The 14511-nt window shown below is 40.3% G+C and overlaps 1 protein-coding gene and 1 long non-coding RNA gene across 2 annotated transcripts in view; one reads left to right on the top strand and one right to left on the bottom strand.

The window, feature by feature from the left end:
- The window catches only part of LOC309388305, a 393048-nt gene that overhangs the window by 96129 nt on the left and 282408 nt on the right, over nucleotides 1–14511 (bottom strand). The window lies entirely within an intron of this gene.
- The window catches only part of CPD (carboxypeptidase D), a 51042-nt gene that overhangs the window by 10797 nt on the left and 25734 nt on the right, over nucleotides 1–14511 (top strand). Inside the window, exons 4-9 of the mRNA XM_081945384.1 lie at nucleotides 2991–3160; nucleotides 4047–4408; nucleotides 5395–5586; nucleotides 8997–9164; nucleotides 10352–10461; nucleotides 13661–13763. Coding sequence (XP_081801510.1) covers nucleotides 2991–3160; nucleotides 4047–4408; nucleotides 5395–5586; nucleotides 8997–9164; nucleotides 10352–10461; nucleotides 13661–13763 — 1105 coding nt within the window. The remainder of the gene's footprint in view (nucleotides 1–2990; nucleotides 3161–4046; nucleotides 4409–5394; nucleotides 5587–8996; nucleotides 9165–10351; nucleotides 10462–13660; nucleotides 13764–14511) is intronic.

Here is a 14511-nt window from a genome sequence, read left to right as displayed (position 1 = left end):
ACCCTAAGAAAGAAACCCCCCAACTCCATTGATTTAGAGAAAAAGTATCGGTACTTTTACTAAGAATGAACTGATAGCAGCAAAAGCAAGGCAAGATCTGAAACAAGCTGCCTGAAAGTTACACATTGAAAGTCACCCCAAGTCCCTCTCCCCGGGGTCCCAGCACCAAGAGGCCAACCAACAACCAGTAAGATATTATGGGAAAGCTCCTCTGCAGGTATTTCTCGCCTCTGGAGTCTCAGGATGGTTAGCCTTGATGAAGTATAAACAACTCCACTCAGCATGCGTGAGTGCAAATCTCCCTTCCAGTTCTCATGGGATGGCTCGCTCCCCCATCCCAAATGCTCAACGCCCCCCTCCCCCTTTCTTTGGCAGCCGAGAGCGAGCAAACATTAGGAAACCATGCTAGACATTCTGCTGACATTAAGTCACTTGAGCATGGGAATGCTGCAATGGTCATCGGTGTGAAAAAGGTTCATAAGTAGCTTTTTTCAGTGCCACTGTAACTTCAAATGGTCCCAAAATGAACTGTTGTAAGTCGAGGACTAGCTGTATCAGAGTCAAGTATATGCAAGCCCTACCTTTCATGGTCTGATTAAAGAATGGCTGATCGTGGAGCCAACCACTAACTATACAGACATGGTATGTTAAGCCATTCCATGGTTTTACAGTTCAGATTATTGTATTCTGATCTAGAAACTTCATCACTTTGGTGGCTGTGACTCACAATCGGTATCCTTTTGGGGATGGGAGCTAATTTATGGTTAGAATTTAGAATAACTTTATTGTCACTTTGAATGTACACTAATCATCATACATTAAAATGAAATGTTGTTGCATACAATAAAATGGTTTAGGGTGTTGTCCAGATCTAGACTAAAGGATTAACTGCTTAAGGAGTCATTTGTCCTTTTTGAATGTAGCACAGATCCTGGCAAAGTTGAGCTGTTCCTATATCAGCAACAGCATTGATACTTTTCTCTTTTCAATAATTATAATTGCATAGGAAACACCTTTTGATATCAGAGGAGATAAAGGAAAAATTAGCTTTCATCCATCCTGCGCCTGTCATTTGACTGTTGTGCATAAACTAAAATTCTTCCGAAAATTGCAACAATTAAAACAGGGACAGATCATGATTTGTCACTGTTTTCAGCATTACTGTTCTTTATAGGTCTCAGGGAATTACTCACTCTGACACACACTGAGAGCAGAGCACTCAGGTACCTAAATCTGTTGCACGAAATCCTTTAGGCATGGAAATAGTTTTCTTTCATTTGAGTTCCCTGAGGAGAATGTCTTTATTTTTAAACCAAATGGCTTAAGGCATAGATTGCAGCAGCATATGAAACCTGCCTGAACTTGTTCTGATAATACACTCTGCCAGGGTATAGTGATCATGTGTATACATCTCTTCCCTTTTTCTTTTCAGAAATGTTTAGGAGCATGCATAAAACACATTTGCTTAAAGAGAGCCAGTTTGGTTAAGAGCTGCCATAGAAACCAGGGGATAGGGAGTTCTAGTCCTGACATGGCATGAAAGCCAGCTGGTGACTTTGGGCCAGTCCCTCTTTGTTAGCCCAGTTCAACTCACAGGATGGTGGTTGTGGGGAAAAAAGAGGAGAAGCTAGTATCATTTATTTATCTATGAAACTTGTATTCTACCCATCTCAACAAAGGCGTCTCTTTATTTGAGTAACTTATAAAGTAATAAAGGCAGGCTAAAAATTTAATTAATAAATAAATGGCATAGTGTTGCATATTTCCCATGAGGAGTCCGGTGAGGATGCTGTCAAGCCAGGTCCTCATAAATCAATAGTTGACTTTGCATAAATCACAGCAATTGGCCATAAATTTATCGACACCTTCCTCAGTCTTCTAGCTGTGGAAGAAATTATTTCACTTTACTCCGTAAGCTTCTTAATATGGGCTCTTTCTCGAGTTCTTTTATGAAATGGAAGCAAGATATGTCCAACCCCTCTAAGGTATAAAAAAGTAAGTTACTGCCTCACTACAAAATGACAACACATTGTTAGATAGTTACATCACATCAAAGAAGAAATGGCGTGATGAAGAAAGACAACTCTTGTCTCATTTGTGTAATTTTATTAATGAATGGTAAATAATGCTGAATGTGAAATTAGTACAAAGTAACACAATAATATTAGATAACAAATATTTTAATGTAACATTCCCTTTTATATCTGCCAGTTGCCACATGAATGTCTATTGAAGTTCTGGTTGATAGCCCTAGCAATAAATAATGTTGTGCTTTACGTACCTTCTTGTACCTAATTTTATATTCTAAAGCCACATGAATTCACCATCTGGTTTGAGTGAAGCATTTGACAGAAGCAGTGCACAAAAATGGCATGTTTATCTGTAAGATTGGGCTGAGTTGATTCATCTTTTGGCTTTTACAAGCATGACTCAAAACACACACAACTGTCCTCTTTGTTTTTCTTGGCATTTTGTTTTTTGAAAGACAGCCTGTGTTCTGTTTCAGTAGCTGTGACAGAAACAATCCCTTGGTTACAGGAAAATAAATCTAAAATGGCTGATAAAAATCTATGACATTTCCTTTGATTTAAATATTAATGTAGATGCGCTTTCTAGTACACTGAATTTTATGTAGAAGAATTCATAAATAGAAATTCACAGGCATATAGTCAAGTTACATGTATACTGGCGCACTAGCTTTTGATTTATGCCAACCTTCTGGTGATAGTGACTAGCTGTTCTGGTTATGTAAGAGATGTGCTATTCTCTGCCATTTTTTTCTTGTTATATTCCTTATTTTATTTCGTTTTTGTGTGCAAGCTTAACAGCAGCCTGTAACTTTCCTTGGATGAGGGAAAAAAAAGAATATTGCACAGATCACTTAGCATGAAATTAACAAGTTACTGAATATGAGAGGAATAATGTAGCCTCATGATAATAAAAATGTTTACAACGTGTTCTGGATCTAATTCCCATTCTATTTAATACAGGTACACATTGGAATTAAAGGATTCGTGAGAGATTCGGTCAGTGGTGCTGCCTTGGAAAATGCAACCATTGCTGTGGCTGGGATTGCTCACAACATTACGACCAGACAGTTTGGTGACTATTACAGACTGTTGGTGCCTGGGACCTATAATATCACAGCTTCTGTCCCAGGGTAAAGTATATGGAGCTGGCATCGACATGTTCATTCTCTTTGGTGTAGTTTCTTCTAGTAGCGAACTGCTGTGTGGGAACATTAGAAGCCAATCTTTGTCTTATTTTGCCATATACTAGGCAGGCGTGTCATATAAAACAGGCACATAGAAAAGCAGGAAACGACAGTAGTTCCACGAGGATTAGGCCTACCTTCGATATTTCTTTGTTAAGAATGTTTCCCTTTATTAAGGGGAATTGAGTGAAGGATTTGGAACAGCTGCACTGCCAGCCTGAGGTTTGCAATTAAGCAGCCATAAAAATGGGGCTTCGTGGTGGGACCCTTGATTTTGGTTCTTCAGTTGAGAAATAATAACGTTGCTATTTGGTCTTATTTTTTCCCACTAAGAAAATGGGAATGATATTCCAGATGAATAAACACAGGTTATCCTTGACATGACGACAATGGAACCCAAAATTTCTGTTAAGTGAGACATTTGTTAAGTGAATTTTGTCTCATTTTACGACCTTTCTTGTCACAATTGTGATGTGAAGCTGATATGTTAGTAACTTGGTGATTAAGTGAGTCCGGTCTCCCCATTGGTTTTGCTTGTCAGACGGTTATAAAAGTTGATCACAGCAACAGTCGTAAATATGAACCAATTGCCAGGCACCAGGATTTTGATCACATGATCATGGGGAGGCTGCAAATGTTGTAACTGTGAAAAACGTTCCTAAGTCATTTTTTCCAGTGTTATTGTGACTTTGAACAGTAACAGAATGAACTGTTGTAAGTCGGGGACTAACTTAGTAATAGACTTAAAATAAATTCTATTAGGGATGCTCTTAAGCCAGGTGAAGCTAATGGCAGCCTAAAAGCATATTCTTCTCCCTTTTTTCCCCATCAGTTACCTGCCAGTCACCACGGAGAACGTTGAAGTGAAGGAAGAAAATGCAACCGTCGTGGACTTTTCCTTGCATCCTGCAGTCACAGTGTTGACTTCCAGCCCCACCAAGGAAGCTCTGATAACCACCAGCTCTCTTGACAATGCAGCAACTCCCACTACTTTAAACAGGACAACCTCTGCTCGCCAGGTGATTCAGCCGGATGATTTTCGCCACCACCACTTCCCTGATATGGGTATCTTTCTGAGGAAATTTGCCACTGAGTACCCAAACATCACCCGACTCTACTCGGTGGGCAAGTCAGTGGAGCAAAGGGAATTGTATGCCATGGAGATATCGGATAACCCAGGCATTCACGAAGCAGGTAACTTCCCATTCTATAGTTTTGTTGCATGATCTAGATCAGGGGTGTCAAACTCCCTGTGTCACGTTGCTGATGTTGCATGATGTTTCACAATGTTTTTCCCATTCACAGAGCTGGGGTGGACATTGCCTGTGTTTGATGCATTTGGCACCCCTGATCTAAATACTAGTATTTTGAAAAAGGGGGAAATATTTATCCCCAGTGTTACGAATTTTCATCAGGTCTGTTAACTTAGTTACCATTTTTCAAAGGTAGAAAGGCCAGTGTCCTGTAATCTTTCCTCATAAATGAGTTGGTCGAATTTTTATTATTTTTTAACATATTTGTCCTGTAATAGCCATTTTGTTTTGTTTGGATTTTAGTTTGACTTTTTGGTTTCAATTTTGAAGTTTTGCCAATAATTTCAAATGGCTTTTACTAAAGAGTCTTCTTTGGGCCAAATGACTTTCACTTATGTCCATTATAGGTTCTGATAACATTATAGACCATTTGTTTGGGCCTAATTAAAGAAATAAAGCAATTCATGTTAATTGTAAAAAAAAATGTAAAAAAAAAATTACAATTCCAAAACATTAGATAGGTATGCATTTATAAGGTACTTGTTTATACATTTGAAGATTGTCTAAGTGTCTTGTGTAACCCAGAGGTGGTATTCAGCAGGTTCTGACCGGTTCTGGAGAACTGGTAGCGGAAATGTTGAGTAGTTCAGAGAACCAGTAAATACCACCTCTGATTGGCCCTGCCCCCATCTATTCTCTGCCTCCGGAGTACCAGCTGATTGGGAGGGAATGGGGATTTTGCAGTATCCTTCTCCTGCCACGCCCACCGAACCGATAGTAAAAAATTATGAATCCCACCACTGCTATAACCCATGTGGCACAAGCAGCTCTTGGATTCATTTGGTGGGCTGTGAATGGTGTCATCCTATAGAGTAGACAGACTGCCAAGTGCGATGACTAAACTAAGCATCTCTGTTCCTCCTCCAGGTGAACCAGAATTCAAGTACATTGCCAATATGCACGGCAATGAAGTGGTAGGAAGGGAATTGCTCCTCAACCTCATTGAGTACCTCTGCAAAAACTACGGAACCAATCCTGAAGTGACTGACTTGATCCAAAAGACTCGGATCCATATCATGCCATCGATGAACCCCGATGGCTATGAGAAATCTGTAGAAGGTAGCCTTGCATGCCAACTTTCTTCTTACCCTTCTAGTAAAGGCGTTGGCCAAGGAAAGGGGGTGGTTTTATAAGGCAAACGGCTTCAGTTTTTTTCTGACAGGTAACTTTAATCATAATGTACATAAAGAGCTCCCTTTCTATTCTGTGTTTTAGCCCAGAATAGACTTTTCCTTGACTCATCCCTGTGCCTGTTTCCTAATTTTTCTCTATTGTACTTCATTTATCTCATATTACAGAAATAAGGACTTTCTCAAGCTTAGCTTGACCCTATGTGGCCATTTTCATGTGCACCAGGCACAGTGCAGAAGTGGTTTAGCCGTTGATCTTGAGTGAGACTTTTTACTTCTTGGAAATCAGACATTACTAAGCAGGCTGATTCTGTTCAATGTCTGATCCTGGAGACACCCGTATGTCAAGATTCAGAGTGCTTTATATGTCCAAACCCACACTTTTAAATTGCATTTGAAAGTCTGTCAGGAGTCAGTGCAGGGCCAGTGACACAAATGTGCAAACCTGCCAGTGATGAATGCCAGTTAACATATGAGCTGCTGCATTCTGGATCAAATGCAATTTTCAGGTGCATTTAGTGCTGTGCATTGCAGTAATTTAGGAAAGTGGTGATAAGATATCCCAAAGGTGCTGTTTCATCAGGAGGCAACTGGCCTTTCTTGTTTTTTCTTTGAAGACGTTTCACTTCTCATCCAAGATGCTTCCTCAGCTCTGACAGAATAGTGGGGAATGGTCTGAATAGTCCAGTTGCCTCCTAAAAAAGCACCTTTGGGACAACCATGACCTGGATGACTGAGAATCTCTACAGACTTTTGGTGACCATTTTAGAGGATCAGGCATTTTACGTTAAGGCAGTTTACATTAAGCAATATATCATCCTGCTTTTGTGGTTTAACTCCGCAAAGCACTAGAGAAAGGGAGTGAAAGTTTACATCAGTCCAGGCAGGCAGGGGAGGTATGCTATAGACCTGTCGGCTAAAGAATTCCAGCTGGCAGGGTCCAGGATGAAAGCCTTCTGTGACATTGCCCCTGCCCTGTGAAATATTCTCTTCCCAGAGGTGAGGCAGGGCCCCACTTTCCTGGCCTTCCAGAAAGGCATAAAAGCATGGCTTTATGGCCTTTCTAGGGGTGCACAGAGAAGCATGCTGATGTAGGATTGATTAGCGCACTGAGGGCCCTCCCTCCACCTTTTAATTAACTTTTAATGTAGAATTTTAATTCTCTTCACCTCTTTTAATTTTATATACATTTTGTTTATGTTTTCATACTTTAGGTGGACACTGTTCGGAGTCCCTGTGTGAGGGAGATGAGCAGTTTCAAAATTCGATAAATATCATTTTATTAGCAATTTAAATAGCTGAATGGAAAATAGTCTTTAAATCTTAGTTCTCTGATTAACTTCAAAGGAATAACATTGAATGCAGCCCTAAAACAATGGAGGGTTGGTGATAAGCAATACATTTTAAAAAGGAGTGGCATTACGAGTTGGCAGTTATAATCTTACTTATTAAATTTTTACAGCTGCCCATCTCATGAATGTGATTGTGTGGCCTGCAATAAAAACAGGCCACACATCTTAAAAGAACCATAAAAATAGGAAACCTGTATATAATTTGGGACGATGTTGAAAAAGTCAGACATCATAGACCCATCTTTGTTCCCAAGGGATCCAGGGCCTGTTGGGGAAAACCATGCCTTAAGATGTCTCTGGAAGGCCAGTTGGATCAGGCCAGGTTTTGCCTCAAGGTGCATGATGTGCCACAGTAGAAAAGGCTCTCACTCCCTGGGTCCGATTCACATGGAACTCCTTAGCAGAAGCGCCCCCCCCCCCCCCAACTTTTGAGCACCAGGGACTGGTTACGTGAAGAAAGGTTTTTCCATGGACCGAAGGTGGTGTGGTTTTGCGTGCTGCCTGCATCCCATGGATGGGGGATGTTTGCTTGTTTACACAGCCCAGTTTCTGGCATGCCGCAACCTGGTGCCAGTCCACGGATTCGGGGTTGGGGACGCCTGCCTTAGCAGACGAGACCCATACAATGCCCTTCCTGCCTGACCTGATGGAAATCCTGCATGATTTACGCAGTTTGCGCAAGAGCAAACCAATAGCACGGTTAGAAAGGAGTTTTAGTGTCCCAAAGGTGTTTTTTCAGAAGGCAACTGGATTTTCTTGGTTTTTTTTTCCCCTTGAAAACCTTTCTTCATTTCTGAAGAAACTTGTTGGATGAGAAGCGAAAGGTTTTCAAGGGGAAAAAACCCCCAAGAAAATCCAGTTGCCTTTTGGAAAAGCAATTCTGAAGAAGCTTCTTGAATGAGAAGTTGGAATAGTTTCAAGGGAAAAAAAACCCAAGAAAGCCTTTTGAACCATGGCCTGGATGATTAAGAATCTCCCTAGAAAAGAAGGCTTAGCATTTATTAGTGCAGGAGCCATGAAATAGGGGTTGTGGAAAGATGAAACAATAGAAAGCTGGGTCATTCATGAAAGAAAGAGACCAAATTTGACAATAGCAGACGGCGTGTTTGGCAAGCCACAACTTGAGATTTGAACAGTAGCTTGTTCGGCTGCACCTTGAATTCTTTCTAAAGAAAGGATTTTTCCAAATTGAAATGTTTGATTAGTATAAATGTTTATAATGGCTTGGGGCCAAAGGCATACTGCAGCAACACGAATAACAATTTGGGGTTCTTCATACAATTAGGTAGATCTCCACAAGCAGAACTTCTAAAGTTTCTGAGATGAATACAGGTAGCCCTCGACTTACGACAGTTCATTTAATGACAGTTCAATGTTGCAACGGCACTGAAAAAGGGACTTAGGACCATTTTTCACACTTGCAACTGATGCAGCATCCCCATGGTCAAAATCCTTGGCTTGGCATCTGGTTCATATTTATGACGGTTGCAGTGTCCCACGATCAAGTGATCCCTTTTGCGACCTTCTGATGAGCAGTTAATAGGGAAGCCAGATTCATTTAAAAACCTTGTGACTAACTTAAAAACTGCAGTGATTCACTTAACAACTGTGGCAAGAGAAATCGTAAAATGGGGCAAAATTCACTTTACAAACGTCTCGCTTGACAACAGAAATTTTTGGGCTCAATTCTGGTCATAAGTTGAGGACTACCTGTAAAGTTTTCAATTCTCCCTTGATAATTATAACATCTCTTGGTAAAGGAGGATTACAGAAAAAAAACAATGTCTCTTGCTTTGCTCACTTAACTTAGAAGTACAAATTGAAGAAATGGTGTAGGGTCTCCTGCTTGGGCCAGGGGTTGGACTAGATGACCTACAAGGTCCCTTCCAACACTGTTCATCTGTTAAATTTTGTGTGCAGGAAGGATAGATATTGATCATTGCTATAAAGCACAGTTGGTTCAACCAGTCTCTCTTCTGTTTCCCAGGGGACGTGTCGGGAGTTTTCGGAAGAAACAACAGCAACAACTACGATTTGAATCGGAACTTTCCAGATCAGTTCGTCCAAATCACCGAACCCCTGCAGCCAGAGACCATAGCTGTGATGAACTGGCTGAAGACCTACCCTTTTGTGCTATCGGCAAATTTGCATGGAGGTAAAGAGGAATGCAGACGGGCTTGTGTGGAAATGTACAGGCACAAATGTTATTCTAGGCACAGTAAGCCTGAGGCCTCACTGCTGGAAAACTTACCAATGCATGGAAAAGGGTTTTCACTACATAATTTTATCTGATGATAGCTTACAAGCTAGGATTGCTGGCCAAGATCACCCAAAGCAGAGCCTGTAATAATTTTTAAAAAGTTGTCAGCGTTCCAAATATCATCCAAAGTTCAAGGCAGATCTTTCCTAAAAGTTCCAATTTGGTATATCAATACCAAATTTGGTACCAATTTGAGACATGTTGGTACATCTGTGGGAAACCCGAATCAGAAAGCTTCCTGGGTTTTCCACCCAGTTGAATGTTCATGATCTTTCCCCCCACACCGCCAAGTCCATCACACGGTCCAATCTTCCACTGCCACGTTGGCAATTCCACCCATCCAATTCCGGTCAGGTGCAGAGACAAAGGATAACCTTGGCTCTCTAGAAAGGAATGTTTTATTTTGACAACAACACATTCTACTCCTTACTATTCCCCCTCCCAATTCCCCACTAATGAAACAGCATAGTAAAATAATAGAATGTGTGGCAGGCCAAAGATCCTAAAAGGAATATGACTGCAGGCCTGACAAAAGTATTCAGATTCAACACATGTACTCTTATTAGGGTTACTTTGAAAATGATTAAAATTGCATTGAAAAGAATGCTGGTTGATTGATTTATCATTTATTGTTTCTTAAATTCATATGCTGCCCATCTCACTGTTCAAAGAGAGTCTGGGCAACTTAAAATGTAATTAAATTAATTGTATTACATTTATTAAAACAAGAATTATTTTTAAAGTATGCACAACCCTGGTTTTTGTATAGTTCTTCTGAAAGGACCAGTTTCCCCCTTTTTGGTTCTGGGGAAATTAATGAGTACATTTCCTCTGTATTGGCGCTTGAACTTTAAGAACAAGTAACAAGCAGGTGCTGTCTTGCCACCTCTTGATGAATTCCCCTAGCTGGATTTTTTAGTCATTGTTGTCTTTATTTACCTGGATTAGTTTTGTGGCTGGTTGTGAAATCTAAGCCAATAGTATTATTCTTTACTGTTGTGGTGGAACAACTGCCTCTTATGTTACTATCAATTTACTCAGCGTAATAAAATCCTGAAAGCTTTTTTTCCCCCCCTTCACAGGATCTCTGGTGGTTAACTACCCCTATGATGACGATCGGCTAGGAGTTGCCACATACAGTAAATCCCCTGATGATGCTGTTTTTCAACAGCTAGCTCTTGCCTATGCCAAGGTAACAATTATTGGAAGGTGTCTCCAGTGGATCCTGGAACCTCTGAGATCCACTGGCTTACTTACCACACACGGTGGTATCTGGGTTGTGATTCCTGGGTGTTACAAGGAATTTAAGACAAGCTACATTTTTTTAATCTATCAGGCTTGTGCAGATGAAATACAGTTATATAGCTCATGGTACATATAAAGCATCCGCAGTAAGATACCTACAAGAATTAAAATGCAATGCAACTAAAATTGAGCAGTACATACGGTAATAGCATAATAAGCCAATGGCATTATCTGTTAGAAAGGCTTTCTGGAAGATGCTATTGTTGTTTCATCTATGGAAATTCTCCATGGTTGTCCCAAAGGTGCTTTTGCAAGAGGCAACTGGACTTTCTGGTTTTTCTCTGAATACATTTCACTTCTCATCCAAGAAGCTTCTTCAGCTCTGACTGGATGGCGGGGAAGGGAAAGATTTATACTCCTTGCAGACAGCTGGTCATTTCCATTCTTCTGAATCTGACTAGATTCAGCAGCCCATCTGCATTTAAAAGATACAGGCCACTCTTTTGAAGACGGCAAAGTCCACATTTTGGATAGAGTGGGACACTGGTTTGAAAGAGGGGTCAAAGAAGCCATCTATGTCCAAATTGAACAGCCCGCCCTCAACAGAGGGGGAGGGATATGATATCATCTATCTCCAGTCCATAACACAGTCCTTTCAGCAGTTCCAAGAAGGCTCCACACCCATTTGCACCACTCAGATGACCCTGAAGACACAGATGTGGCCTCAATGACCTTCTAAAAAGGATGCAAATGATCAGCTGTCTGCAAGGCGTATAAATCCTTCCCTTCCCCTCCATCCAGTCAGAGCCGAAGAAGCTTCTGGGATGTGAAGCAATACAATACAATAGTAGAGTTGGAAGGGACCTTGGAGGTCTTCTAGTCCAACCCCCTGCCTAGGCAGGAAACCCTATACCGTTTCAGACAAATGGCTATCCAACATCTTCTTAAAGACTTCCAGTGTTGGGGCATTCACAACTTCTGGAGGCAACTTCTGTTCCACTGGTTAATTGTTCTCACTGTCAGGTGAGTGAGTGAGCAAAATGTCTTCAAAGAGAAACCAGAAAGTCCACTTGCCTCTTGAAAAAAGCACCTTTGGGACCTTTGCTTTTTCGGTTGTTTTGTTTATGTTAAGTAGGAGTCCTTGCTAATCATTGCAGTACGTAAAATAAATAATATTGACAGACTCTAGAATGTGATGAAAATTGTCCCCTTTGTAAAGAATATATTTCTTTGCTCTAACTGTAAACATATCATTTGTTTTATTCAGGGCAGGGCACAGAGTTTCACACAAATTCATTTATCTTTTTAGTGGGTTCACAATATCACAAAGATTAAGAAGTCCTGCACCAAATCATAATGAAATCTTTATTTAACATGATATGTTAACATGATATGTTAGCCATTGTGCTTTGCAATCACGGTGCACAGCGTGGGTGAACAACTTTTTTCAGTTTGACTTTTGTGGAGGCCAAATTCCAAAAGAAAAAAAAAGAACAAAGAACAAAGAAGTAGATAGGCTTAGGGCCAAATGTAGATTTGAATTAATTCAATTGAAATTACATTGGATCAGTTAAATACAGTTTTTCTTCTTGCCCCTTCCAAAAAATAGAATTTTCTGGCAATTTCTGAAAGGACTTTGCCTCTAACATTTTATGACCTGGATGTGGCTTTGTGGAATAAATTTGCTCCTCAGATTTGTGACTTACTGTCACTCTGAAACCAGCCACTGTAATTATTTTATAAATCCAGAAATGAATGATATACAGTAAAGGGAAGTGTAAACCCAATGACTGACCGGGGCATCCTGGAAGATTTAATGCAAAATGTTTGGAAGGCACTAAAGTTCTAAAAAAAAAAAGTGAATTGTTAGTTGCACATACAAGAATGTTACAAGAGGGCCTGCTCTCCAAGTACCTGGAGAGAAATGGTAGAAACAATGTGATCTGAATAAACTCAAGTCAACACTTTCAAAACCAATTATCTGGTTTTACTTATTTCTGCGAAAAAAAATTTCACGTTATCTTGATTGTACTTCCTGCTAGGTTTCCTTCTGTTACATTTGCACCAACAGGTTGCTTAGATTTTAGGGAATAAAAGCTGTAATTTTTTGATTTAATTTTAAATAGGGACTCTGACAATTATGAAGCTTGGTGAGTGATCCTGAGTCTCACGTAGCCTTTCCTGTCTCACAGGATTATTCAGTTAAAATTGCAAGAGAATGGTATACTGGATTAATGTTGGGACAAATAGGTGCAATTTTTCACATATTTTGATTTTCAGATATAGTCCTCAATGTACGGCCATAATTGAGCCCAAAATTTCTGTTGTTGAGGGAGATATTTGTTAAATGACTTTTGCCCCATTGTACGACCTTTCTTGTCACAGTCATTAAGTGAATCACTGCAGCTGATAAGTTAGTAACCCGGTTGTTAAGTGAACCTGGCTTCCCCATTGATTTTGCTTGTCAGAAGGTCGAGACCCTGTGACCATCATAAATATCAGTTGCCAAATATACAAATTTTGATCACATGATCATGGGGATGCTGCAGAGGTTGTAAGTGTGAAAAATGGTCATAAGCCACATTTTTCAGTGCTGTTCTAACTTTGAATGAACCGTTGTAAGCTGAGGACTACCTGTACCATCCACACACAAAAAAATGTAGTTTAGAATTTATCATTCACAAACTACTTACCAGTACTTGTGCCCCATTTAGAATGGAAGCTGAAAAGTGATATTAAAAAAATCCATAATGACTTAAGACTTGGATTTTTCCAGTCTGAATTTAAGAATATGTAAGCTCAGTCTCTTAGGGGTCAAGGTGAGCTGCTGCTGGCATCAGTCACATCCGTATATATTGTTTTCCTTGAGCACCTGACCTTTTCCATCTGGCACGCTTTATAACTTCTCAGTCTAGCACAAAGCCCTGGGATTTCCTGGTTGTCTCCCTTCCAGGTGTTGAACAGGTTTAGCCTGCTTAGCTTTTTTATAAGGTCACACAAGATCACAAGAAACTTTCTGTGATCTGTTATTTCACACTACTGCTCATAAATAAACAAAAACTCTTTGCATGATAAGTTGTTCTGTGATTTCAAGCGTAATGTAAGAATAAACGGCATGAACCCAAATTCGAATTCTGCTCTTTCAGGAGAATGTGGAAATGTTCCAGGGTCATCCGTGCGACAACATATATCCTGATGAGTATTTTCCTCGTGGCATCACTAACGGAGCGGATTGGTATAATGTCCCAGGTAAAGCATACATGCTGGAAACCTTTGTTGGGGGGGTGGGGGGGAGGAACGATAACATCTATGGGCTTTATGTGTGAAAATAAGACCTGAAATCCCCTTGGGGTTGTTCTGTGTTTCTTAAGATGAAGAATTTTTCCTTGTAAGCCAGCCATGATGAGGGCTGTGAAAATTGTTGTTGTTTTTTAATATCAAAACAATTTTGACTTTGAGATTGGGAGCTTTGAATTTGGAACACTTCCTTTGAACTGCTTTGCCCATCACAAATGGTTATTTGCTTGTTATATGTGTTGTCAGGGGGAAAAAAACCTAATTATTGAACATAGCTGCACTTAATAACAATTGAACAGAGGAGGAGAGGAGCCGAAGTTGCGACGAGACGACGTGCAATCTCAATGCTCTGAGATCGCAGTCGATATTTTTGATGCTGGGTGGTCCAAACGGACCTAAACCGTCCCGCAGAGGCGTTGAACAGGAAGAATATGTCTTGCTGATCTCAGGGACATTGCAAAGTCCCTGATTGATCCAAGAGAAGATCTTCAAGCCGGTGACAAAAAATCCAGCCATTTGGCTGATAAAGTCGGGGCGGCTCCAAAATGGAAGGATATGGAAAGAGAAAGTGTTTCCAGCTTGTGAGGAATTTTTACTCTTTTAAAAGTGACTGCCTATAAAAAACTTAAAATTAATTTAAATTGGAGAACAGAAGAAATAAGTGGCGGAATTAAATTTGGAATGGTTTTGGACAGTGGGT

This window comes from Natrix helvetica (genome assembly GCF_964273705.1).
Source record: "Natrix helvetica genome assembly, chromosome: 2".
Lineage (NCBI taxonomy): Eukaryota > Metazoa > Chordata > Lepidosauria > Squamata > Natricidae > Natrix > Natrix helvetica.
The sequence above is the reverse complement of the archived record's forward strand: the minus strand, read 5'-3'. Positions and strand labels throughout refer to the sequence as shown.